This window comes from Myotis lucifugus, unplaced genomic scaffold (assembly GCF_000147115.1).
Source record: "Myotis lucifugus unplaced genomic scaffold, Myoluc2.0 scaffold_99, whole genome shotgun sequence".
Classification (NCBI taxonomy): domain Eukaryota; kingdom Metazoa; phylum Chordata; class Mammalia; order Chiroptera; family Vespertilionidae; genus Myotis; species Myotis lucifugus.
Genome location: NW_005871147.1, coordinates 3,738,148 through 3,748,953, shown reverse-complemented (window position 1 = coordinate 3,748,953; position 10,806 = coordinate 3,738,148). Strand labels below are relative to the sequence as shown.

Here is a 10,806-nt window from a genome sequence, read left to right as displayed (position 1 = left end):
CAGTGGAACGGCCAAGTGCAAGGCAATACTGCCCCCTTGTGTCCAGCAAGAGAACAGCAGGGGGGTTCTTTACTTAAGTTTGCTCCCCAAATTTTGTGGGGTTTTTTGTGTGGTAGTGGGGGTTGTTTTGTGTGTGTGAAAGGGAAGAGAGGAAAGGCATAGACTAGTCCTTATTACAGAGCCTTTCAAGCAGGCTAGAAGGAGTCAGTGGGGGGTGGGGGGAGAAAGAGGACATATGTAATACTTTCAATAAAGATTTTTTTTTTAAAGAGCCTTGCAAGCTATGCTCGGAACACATTTACTGAAGACCTACTTAGCAGGTACGGAGGCCCCGTGGCAGACCTGCAGCCGGGCAAAAAGGTATGCCTGGAGAAGTGCAGCAAAGGGAATGAGGCTAGGACGTCTCCAACTTCAGACTCTGTTCCCCTCGTGGTTTTAAAAACCCTGGGATCCTTCCCTCTTCCCGAAGGGATTTAGAGAAGCACAGGAAATGCCAACGTGCTCTCTTCTCCCCCTTCCTCCACCAGTTCCCGGTGAAGTGGCCTGAGAGGCTGATCGTGGCTCATTTCTGCTCCTTCCCGCCACCCCAACCCCTCGGCCCTCACCTGTAAAAATCCGCCCAGGTCATCGGTGAAGAATATGTCCATCACCTCCATAGCCCCCGCGCTGGCCTTGCTGACTACCGGAGTGAGCGGGCAGCTGCAAAGTGACCCCATGCCCCGTGTGAGGCTGCGTCACCTCAAGCCCGGCGCCCTCCCCTCCGCTCCCCTCCCCCGGCCCCCAAGGGTTAGAGATGAAAATTCTGGCGTAGAGAGACCGGCCTAGGGGATCCCCAAAGGGTCAAGGTGCGGAGGAACTCGGCTGCCCCTTGAAATTGGGACACACGGGGAATAATGTCCGTGCCTGTTTCTGCGGCTGGTGATGACCTGGTCCACTCCGAGGAAGTGAGCGGAGCGCAGCACGGCCCCGAGATTCCGCGGATCCTGGAGCCTCTCGAGGACGAGCCACAGCTGCTGGGGGTCATCTCCTGGCCTCGCCTCCCCGGCCTCCGTCCAGGGCCGGGGCCGCAGCGGGCTCACCTCCATGCAGACGCCCTGGTGCACCTGGTGGCGGCACAGGGCGTCCAGCTTCTGCCGTCGGGGCCACAGAACCGGAATGTCCCGCGCTTCCGCCGCCCGGAGCAGCTCTGCCCGCTCTCCCCGCACCCCCGACCTGCCGGCCTGGAGCAGGAGCCGGGCCACGCGGCGGCGGGCGGCCCGCAGAGCCAGGAGGCACGGGGACAGGCCGAACAGGAGTTCCCGGCCGCCGGGGGAGCGCGGGGCAGGCGCCAGGTCATCCCGGAGCAGGCGGCTCAGCTCCTCTCCTCCGGGCCGCTCCCCCCGCCGCGCCGTGCGGGAGGACTGACGCGCAAGCTGGCCGGGAAAACGCCAGGTCGCGCCCCTGAGGGCCCGCAGCAGCGCCATGGTCGATGCCCTTAGCTACGCCCTCAAGAGCTGTCGCTCCAGACGGAGCCTGTGGCACCCATCCCGCCTCCTCAGACAGAGAAACGGACAGTCCAGACTCCCGGCGGGAAGACTGCCTGAGGCAGGTAGCCGGGCCGCGACCGCCCCCCTCCCGACCTCGCGCGGGGCGCTCCGCTTCCGAGTTCGCGCGAGCCCGCTTCCTGCCCGGACGCATTGCGCATGCTCACCCACTAGGCCGTCCCTCCAGCGCCGCCTGCAGGGCTGGCTGAGCAGCGACCCACCGCACGGCAGCCGGCAGTGATCAGCGCTGAGCTGACCCTGCTACTGGCTTCATTCTGCGCCCTTTGAGGTTCCAGGAAGCTGGAGGGTCGCATTCACCCAAGCACCAGCAAAAAAACACTTTACAGAGATGTGTTCAACTAGGTCAGTCGTGGTGCTTCCCTTCCCATTGGATACTGGTGCTTTTCCTCAGAAGTTTCTCCTGCATCCAGCTCCTCCTCTGCGTTTCTACTGCCTTTTCAAACCCGGAGCACCAGTTAGCAGGACTCAGCAGTCACTTCCTACCCTGTGGCAGCTGATTCTCTAAGCCACTGCTCGGTGCCTGTCCCGCACCTGCTGACAAGCCAGCTGATGCCCTAATGGCCAGACTCCTTGCTCAGCACTCAGACCTCCGGGGATCCAGGCTTTTCAGCCCCATCTCACTCCTGCACTAAGTTCTGTGCTGTTCCCACAGCACTGCATGCTCTTTCTGGCCTCTGAGCCTTGCACATCTTGTCTTCTTTTCTGGCTGGCAAATTCTACCAATTTTCAAGACCCAACCCCAAACCACACCTGTTACCCTAAGGTAATCCACACTCCAGAAGTGAGGCTCTAAATTCACCCACTTTCCACTCACCTGGAAGAAATTCTGAGAAACCACCACCCCAGATCACAAAGAAAGCGGAAGAACTGAAAGACACTCACAAAGCCAAGGTCGGTTGTTGCAATTTTTCTTTTTTAATTATTACACTGTAATCCACTTGGGAGGTAGGCCCTGGTATTGTGCTGCCAATCAGAGTAGAGTGATGACCCCCACTGGACTGAAGAACTAGGTGCGGGAAGGGGGAGGAGAAAAGGGATGGAGGGGGCATTGGGGCAGGGAGAGGAGGAAGCTGGAGCCCTCCATAACCACTCAGATAAAAGATGAGGAGTTCCCCCTGCCACCTCATCCCTGAGCAACAGGGGGTGGAGTGTAAGAAGATAGGGGAAAGCCACCCTTCTGGCCAAGGTCCTTCCCCAAGTCAAAGGGAAGAGACCAAGGACAACAAACAAAGGTCAAGGAGCCCAAGAAGGGGACCAAGAGTGAGTTAACAGGTAAAGTAATTAGGGACACCACCTCCTCTCTCCAGCCCACTTTTCACATTTGTGGTGGAAACAATTGGACTAGATAGAAAAGACCTCAAACATTTTCAAACCCCTGGGAGGGGTGGAGAGAGGAAGTGGAGTACAGGAGTCCAGAAATTAACACCTACAACCCAAAGGCCAGCACCAAGCCGTGAAGATCCGTGAAGAGAGGAGGAGGCGCTCCCCACAGGAAGCTAGGTCACCTGCTCCGTGGGCCTCATCTGGATGTCTCCGATCTGCAGAAGGGACAAAGGCTTGAGGCAGTCAGGAAACTGCCACCCTCTTTAAGGCCTCTCTGCTCTCCTCCTCTGGGGATGGTTGGGCTTCTCCATGGGGTGGACAGCCAATGCCAGACTTACCTGGACATGTGGGGGGGTGCTGAGGACATAGATGATAGCCTGGGCCACATCTTCAGGTTTCAGACACTGAGCACCAGGGAAAAGGGGGATTAAGATGAGGACAGAATGGATCCAAGTTCCCTCCCACCACTGAGGTCCTCTCCAGCATCCACATTCCCACCCCAACCCTCTAGGAGGAGTAACGGCCTGGCTAGAAGGACAGGTTCCCTTCCCTCTGCCTTCACTTAGAATGAGGGAGGCCCCACCTTTATGTGTTCATAGGTGGCAGCTGCCTTCTCAGGGTCCTTGTCATGAAGTTTGAAGGCGAATTGTGTCTCCACCAATCCTGGAGAGATGCACTGGGCCGACAGAGAGGGCCTGCTCAGGAACTGAGCTTTGCCCAACCCCAACCCCAATCAGAGGCCAGGCTTTGAGGAGGTTGGAGAGAAAAGGACGGAAGCCACAGGGCCCCAGCTTCACAAGGTTGGCTGTCCCATGTTAGCAGCTGCCTCCTGGCTCCAAGGCTGCCACTGGTGATGATCACAATGATATCTACCACTTACAGAGCCCTTACTAAAAGCCAGGTAAATGTTTGACAAAATGTTCTCTCTTAAAAAACCTCATAACCTGATTATCATCTCAGTTTTACAAATGCAAAGACTGAGGCTTGGAGAGGTTGAGTAAGTTGCCCAAGGTCATTCTGCCTTCAAGGGCAGAGCCCAGAGTCCTGGTTTCCTGCCACTGTGCACCTGGTTTCCCACAATCCCTTGCTTTCCCTCAGTCTCACCCGCCATGTTCCAGTCAGGCCAGCCCCCTCCTACCTCAAAGTCAGTGAAACGGGACACTCAAGTACTGAGCAGGGCCATGCAAGTAGCAGCAGAGCCCAGGAGCTCTGTGCCCAATATGCTCGCAGGGGTTCTAAAGCAGCACACCCTGGACATGGGCTCCCTGGGCAGCATGTGTGGGGGTGGAGAGGGCCTGTGCCTATCCCATCCCCACCAGGGCCAGGCCACACCCTCACCGTGGCTCGGATGTGGGTCTGGGCCTCCCGAAGCTCTTGCCTCAGTCCCTCTGTCAGTGCAGTGACGGCATACTTGGTAGCACTATAGAAATGGGCCACAGACTGGGGTACCACTCGGTGGCCAGACATGCTGGGTAGAGGGAGGGAAGGGGAAAGAAGACAGTGATGCTCCCGAGACCAGCAGTGCCCCCTGCTGTACCAGTCAACCCCACCACCTCGATGCTGCAGGGAAGCCTTCTAAAGGGGACCTCTGGAGGCCATCCTTGCGGCCCACTAATCTAGCTGTTATTCAAGCTGCTCCTGAAAACCCTACTCTTCTAGACGTCTTCCCTACAGTGACCACAGAATCCCCTCTCTTGGTCACGCAGGCTGTCAAAAATCTCTTAATTTCACCTGCACATTCACTGATATGGTTCTATTGGGAGATCTCTGAGGGCAGAGGCCATGTCTCCCCACTCAGAGTGGGGGCTCCCCAATGATACTGTGTAGTCTTTCTTTGTACCACAAGGTGGGGTTCATTCCAGGGCCTGAGGAATGGAGAATCTCCGTGCCAGCAGAGCCCCTAGGCTTCCACTGCAAAGACAAGGGCTGAGCCACCCATTCCAGCCAACTAGGGGCTGGCACTTGACATACACTATTCTTCCCCTCACCATAATCATGCCATTGGGTGTTAACTGAGTATTAAATCCCTACTTTACCAAAGAAACAGGTCCAAAGAGGTCAAATAAGCTGCAACAGATCACCCAGCTAGGAGGGTGAGTGGTGATCTGCGCTCTAGCCCTCGGCCACCTGTCTCACCTGTTGATGTTAATGATGTGCCCATCATCCACATTCCGCTCCTTCATGGACTGGTAGGCTTCCCGCGTGCAGATGCTGAGGGCCAACACATTCACCTGCAGGCCAGGGAGGGCAATGGGATGTCTCTAGCTTGGGCCCATCTGAGCAGGTGATGGAGCCACAGAGAACCCCCAGGAAGCATTCCAAAACAGTGCCTAGGTCCTACCAAAGACCAACAACAGACCCAGGGCACTGTGCCTTAGCGGTGCCCCTCCCCCTAAAGCTGCCAGCCCCCGCTGACAACAGAGACAGCTTCTCTCCCTGGGTGACCCTCAAGTTCCTGTGAACAGGAATAGAAACCCCCCAAATCCCATACACAACCCAGGAACCCTCTGTATCTTGGCTGTCTCCTCTCCAAATAGTAGAATCTCTGCCTCAGGGAACCATCTCCTTTTCTTCTCCAAATACCCTCTTCTCTGGGACAGTGCCCCTGATCCTGCTCTCTCCTAAACAGCCTCAAATCCTTCCTAAAATGGGTTTAAAAATCTCTCTCCTCAAACACACCATGGCCTCTCCCCACCTTACCCAGCTATTCTCTGCTCCTTTCCTGTCCCCTCCCTTGAGATCACTAGTAGAAAAGGTCTGATCCTCCTTCCTTTAACCTCTGTTCCATCTACAGAACTAGGCACAGAGACTCTTAAGAGGGTGGGTAACTTGTCGTGGAAGGCAGGGGACCTCCCAAGGGGCTTCCTGCCTTCTGCCCTCTCCTCCTCGCTCTGGCAGAGGTGACACCAAATCCCCACCACCCTTCATGGAACAGAGGCCTGAAGAAGTGTCTCTGTTCTAAAGCTCCGGCCCAGCCCCACCCCTAGCTTTACCCAGGAGGACAAGCAGAGATAAAGCTTTCAGCAGGTCCTCATGTCTCGCCTCTCCAGAAGAGACGGGACCAGCCGGGAAATTAGATGTTTGTCCTTATCAGGTGTCAGAGCCAGGCATCAGGACAGAACACCCTGGGCGTGAACCTGCCACAGCATTCACAGCAGAAGGACACAGGAGGCTCTCAGCCCTGTTTCTGGTCCTCTTAGCAGTGTGGGTTTGTGGGGCAGAGAACTCAGCTCCTGAGGGCAGAAGGAGTAGGAGAAACAGATCCCTGCATGTCAGGGAAGTGAATCTCCTAGGTCTGGGAGTTAGGGATGGGAGTGGAGAAGATGTCTCATAGGATGACCCTAATAGAATTACATAATGTTATAGAGGGGCCTTAGGGATTTAACGTAAGTCCCTCACTTTATAGACGGGCAAGTTGAGATCCAGGTTGAGAGACCCACCTACTGCAGGTGAGGGCCACAACTCAGATCTCCCAGAAGGCTCTGTGGTCACTGTTCATTTCCTGGCCCAAACACCTGTTAGGTGCTAAAGCTTCTGTGAGCAGATATGAAAAGAATTGTGTGGGGCCCGGCTGCTGTGGCTCAGTGGTTGAACATCGACCCATAAACCAGGTCACAGTTCGATTCCTGGTCAAGGCACATGCCCAGGTTGTGGGCTCGATCCCCAGCGGGGGGCATGCAGGAAGCAGCCAGTCAATGATTCTCTCTCATCATTGATGTTTCTATCTCTCTCTCCTTCTCCCTTCCTCTCTCTGAAATCAATATATATATATATATATATTTTTTTTTTTAAAGAATTGTGAGGGGAAAGACACATTGCATTTACACACTGCTTTCAACTTCTCAGAATAATTTCATACCTAATATTGCCCCATAATATAGTCCAGAAGTTGAAAACCCATGTCCTACAGGCTGTGTTTGGGCCACACGTAGTTTTAAAGCATTTTAAATTCATTTCCAACATGTATTAGAAGGTTTCATTCATTCAAAAAATATCTATTGTTTCCAGGCTGAGGCTGTAAGAGAATAAAACACACAAAAATCCTTGCCCTCGTGGAATTGAGATTTCAGTGAATGGGATGGATGGAGTGTCACATAAAAACCCAGGCTCCCCATTCCTCTCATAAGATTTGGCCACACTGGGCCACATTGCCCCACAGCAGTGACACTGGACACTAGCAGTGGTTGCCCCTATACATGGCCTTGTGCTTTCTCACTTACTGCAGACCCCACCTGACCTGCCTCACTCTCTTATTACCTACCTGGCCACAGGGGACATTAGAGTTAGTGACCCCAGATATTGATGGTATAAGTATGTTCATCCCAATTAAATGTGACAAGACTGAAGCTCAGAAAGGGTAACTACCTGCCTGAAGCCACATAGTTGCTGGCAGGGCTGGTTAAGAACATTGTCTCCTGTCTCTTTGCTCCTTTCCTTCCCATAAGACCATGTTCCCAAGCACCCATAGTGCTGACATATGGGGACATTCAGTAAACACCAGCTCTCTCCCCTACTGAGCTTTCTTCCAATAGAAGAAATCAGCCTAGACTTTAAGAACTATGCCCAGGGCCTCAAAGGAAAGAAGAATGGAAAAGACATGGCCATTCATCCACTCACTATCCCTCTGGTAGGAAAAGAAGAAAGGTAACAGTCAAGGTGCCCCAGGAAGGAACCCAAAGCTCCCTCTTGCTATTGTCCCATCCGGAGCAGTGCTCTGGCTCACCACCTCTGGGCTCCCCACCGTCCTCCCAGCCCCCCTCTCCAGGTCTGCAGCCCTTACATTGAACATGTCCTTCCAACCGCTGGTGCTGCCTGAGAGCAGGGTGTCAGGCCGGGCCAAGCCAGCATTGTTGATGCAGATGTCCACACCGCTGTGCTGAGAGCGGATAGCCGAGAACATAGAGAGGATGTCCTCTTCATTTGACAGGTCACATCTGTAGGGGATCAAAGTCCCGGGGTAGCCTGCACTCTTACATTCGGCAGCCAGCTCCTATGAAACCCAACAGGGATCTAACTGGAGTGAGCTGCTCACTCCCACACCTCCCCTGCCAGAGACAACCTCCCTCTGCTGTCACCGCTTATAGAACTCTCTCCTTTGGTGGCCACCTTTTGGTCACACTGATGTTGGGACTGCCCATCCCCTAAGCTTGTCTTCTTTGGTCAAAGTCCAGGGGATGAGTGCTCCCTGAGTGAGGGAGGGGAAAGTTGAGATTATCAATAGAGTAACCTCACGGATAAACTGGAGTCTTCAATTCTAAGAAAGGGGCCAGGGACTGGGAATGGAATGGTTTTTCTCTTCTTCCTCTCCCTCAATAGAACACCTTCTCTGCTCCTACATAAGATGCACCTCTCACCCCACCCCATACTTCCACCGGTTCCACGAGCCACTGAGCTGGTTATGCCAGGGCTTCCATCTCTTCTCCCCCATCACCTCATCCAAGAGGGCTTATATCTGAACTATCACCCTCCCTCCACAAATGGCACACGTATTTTTTCGATCGAGCCCGTTTGCCAATCTTCCTTCGCCCTACATATAGGAAGGGTCAGGAAGTTAGGACAAATTCTCTCTGTCCCATGGTGCACCACCCTCCACCCCAAAGTTTCTCTGGAAACTCTGAGGCAAGTCAGGTGACAAGTGACATTGGCACCCCCTGTGTACTGCCAGGGCCCTCAGCACTCTGAAGAGCCCTGAGGAAGGGGAAGACCTGAGAAAGCAGAGCCACTGAGATCCCTGTGAGGAAAGCTGACATTCAGAAACAGGGAGAAACAAGCCCCGTGGCCTTGAGGCCAGTGACTGGGCACCTGAGTCTCGTGAAGGTGACTATGTACATGTGGGAAGGTGACTATGTACATGTGTGGGAGGGAGCAGACTAGAGGGTACGGGGTGCCCTAGAGGAAAGCCAGCTTAGCCAGCTGCCTTGGCCCACAGCCTCCCTCCCCGCAAACCAAGCTGGGAATAAATGGCTGGATCAAATGACCTAGGAAATTCTTTTCTGCTTTAACATTCCAAGTTTAAAAGGTATAGTCGTCTGGGACTCAGAAGCCCTTCACCCAATCTTACCTACTCACGACCACCTCAGGAAACAGGGTTTCTCTCTCTAGGAGGCCAGAGCTCACACTCTGTTTCACTATCAATCAACCCATCAATAAAAGCAGATTGTGGGCAAGGTAACCTAGAATTCTCCCCACCTGGCAGGCAACTTGTCCCTTCCTCCTCCAGACTCAGAGCCCCCCCCAGGAAAGCCAGACTAGAGGGACTGGGAATATATTTCTCCCTGTCCCTGCCCTTTCATTGCCCCACCGGTCCTCCTGGGGCTAAGTGATCTGCTTGGAGATTCCCTTGGGGCTCAGGGACTCCCTTTCCTGGCTAGTTTAGGGCAGGGCAGTAGGAAGAGAAGACAAGGGTGGCTTTAGACTTAGGGAATCCACTGGTCTTATCCCTGGTCTAACCCTCTAGGTTCCAAGGCTCCTGAGCTCCAGGAGAAAGGGAGGGGCAGAGTAGGGCAATGGTGTAACCAGGTGACCTTGGGACTATCTAGGAGGCTATAAAATATACCTTTGGGCAGCAGCAGGGGAGGGGACAGCCCTCCTTCCTGTATACCCTCTCCCTCTGCCCCCACCCAAGGCTTCCTTACCCTTGCCCTGCACAGGGACGCTGAGCAATGGTGGAGATTATGCCCTGCAGCTAAGCACTAGCGTGACCCCTGAGAGTGATCTTGCTGGGCAAATCCAGGGAACATGATGGAAATTTCTCCTCTTCTTCCCCCATGCTCCAACATGGCCAACTTCGTTTCATTGGTCTCCTGCTGCTCACAGCTCTGCTCCCAACCCCACTTTAAGAGGAAGCCCGAGTTCCATTTCTAGTGCTTTGTCCTCCTCAGGGCTCGCATGTTCAATGCCTATTTCACCTCCTCAGTCCCACCTAGGACAGTCAAATTGGAGAAGGGTCTATCTATGAACACCCCACTGTCATTCCTTTATGCCCACTGGGTAGGGGGTTAACCCTCAGGTTTGGGGGTGGAGGGGGGACTAGCCCGTTTGTTTTTGTTTGTTTTCAGAAAAACCACTCCCACCTCAACCCCAACCTCAGACCCGGGTTAAAAAAACAAAAACGATCACCAACATAACCTCTAGCTTCTGCTCATCTGGCTGACCAGCCACTTTCCTTGGCTCTGTGGGCTGAGTCTGGGGACCAGAGAAAGCAATCCAGTAGCCAACGTAGCCACTGAGTCCAGAAAGCTTTCTTTCCTTCTCCCTGGCTGCCTCGCCAGCCGGGGATCTCTGGTTCCCCTTTCCTGAGCCTACCCGAGCAGGCAGGTAGGAGGGAGAAAGATGCCAGAGACTTGGTACAATGGGGTAGGGACTGTTCCTGAAACGGCTCCTTAAAAGAGGGCATTTCAGAGGCCTGCCCTACTAGGCATCACCTTGTCCCTAAACCCGTGGCAAATGGCCCGGGGGTGGCAGGCAAGTGAGGATAGCGTCCCAGCCCGACTCCGGCCACTCCCCCTCCCCCACCAGGACCCGACCCCGGCGAAAACGACGCCTCCCAGGGCACCCCGCTCCCCAGCCAGGCCTTACCTCTATGTTGCCTACGGTGCGAGCACAACCCACCACCTTCAGCCCCTGCTGGACCAGGGCCCGGGCCACGGCCGCGCCGATGCCCCCCGAGGCGCCCGTCACGAGTGCGAGCCGGTCGCGCCACCGCTCCATGCCGCCCCGGGCCATCTCACTGCGCGAGCTGGGCGCCTGGACGGCGGAGCTGGGCCCCAGGTCGCAGGGGCTCGGCCGTTCCCCTACCGCCACGGCAGCCGCCGCCGCCCGGCCCGCCTCGAGTCCGCGCCTGGAACCGCCTCCAACCTGGCCGGCCTGCGGCCGGGACTCCACCCTCCTTTCCTCGACTGTCGGCCACATCCCGCCGGAGGGCGTAGCAGCCCGGCCG

At 55.1% G+C, this 10,806-nt stretch overlaps 2 protein-coding genes across 3 annotated transcripts in view; both read right to left on the bottom strand.

Annotated features, from left to right (window-relative positions):
* MRM1 (mitochondrial rRNA methyltransferase 1) overlaps positions 1–1,652 on the bottom strand; it is a 6,688-nt gene extending 5,036 nt beyond the window's left edge. The window contains exons 1-2 of the mRNA XM_006092250.3: positions 904–1,652; positions 606–699 (exon numbers count right to left, since the gene is read on the bottom strand). Of these exons, the coding sequence (XP_006092312.1) occupies positions 606–699; positions 904–1,463 (654 nt within the window). The 5' untranslated portion in view covers positions 1,464–1,652. The remainder of the gene's footprint in view (positions 1–605; positions 700–903) is intronic.
* A 784-nt stretch (positions 1,653–2,436) lies between these two features.
* On the bottom strand, positions 2,437–10,740 carry DHRS11 (dehydrogenase/reductase 11). Of its 2 annotated transcripts, XM_006092244.3 has the most exons (7): positions 10,446–10,739; positions 7,648–7,857; positions 5,004–5,098; positions 4,206–4,335; positions 3,451–3,543; positions 3,206–3,271; positions 2,437–3,082 (listed from the first exon to the last, which is right to left on the bottom strand). In XM_006092244.3, exons 1-7 carry the CDS (start codon positions 10,590–10,592, stop codon positions 3,041–3,043), a joined length of 783 nt encoding a protein of 260 aa, XP_006092306.3. In that variant the 5' UTR covers positions 10,593–10,739; the 3' UTR covers positions 2,437–3,040. The 2 variants fall into 2 exon arrangements, with proteins under 2 accessions (XP_006092306.3, XP_006092307.3); XM_006092245.3 differs by lacking the exon at positions 3,451–3,543 and having other exon boundaries at positions 10,446–10,740.
* Positions 10,741–10,806: the final 66 nt, after the last annotated feature.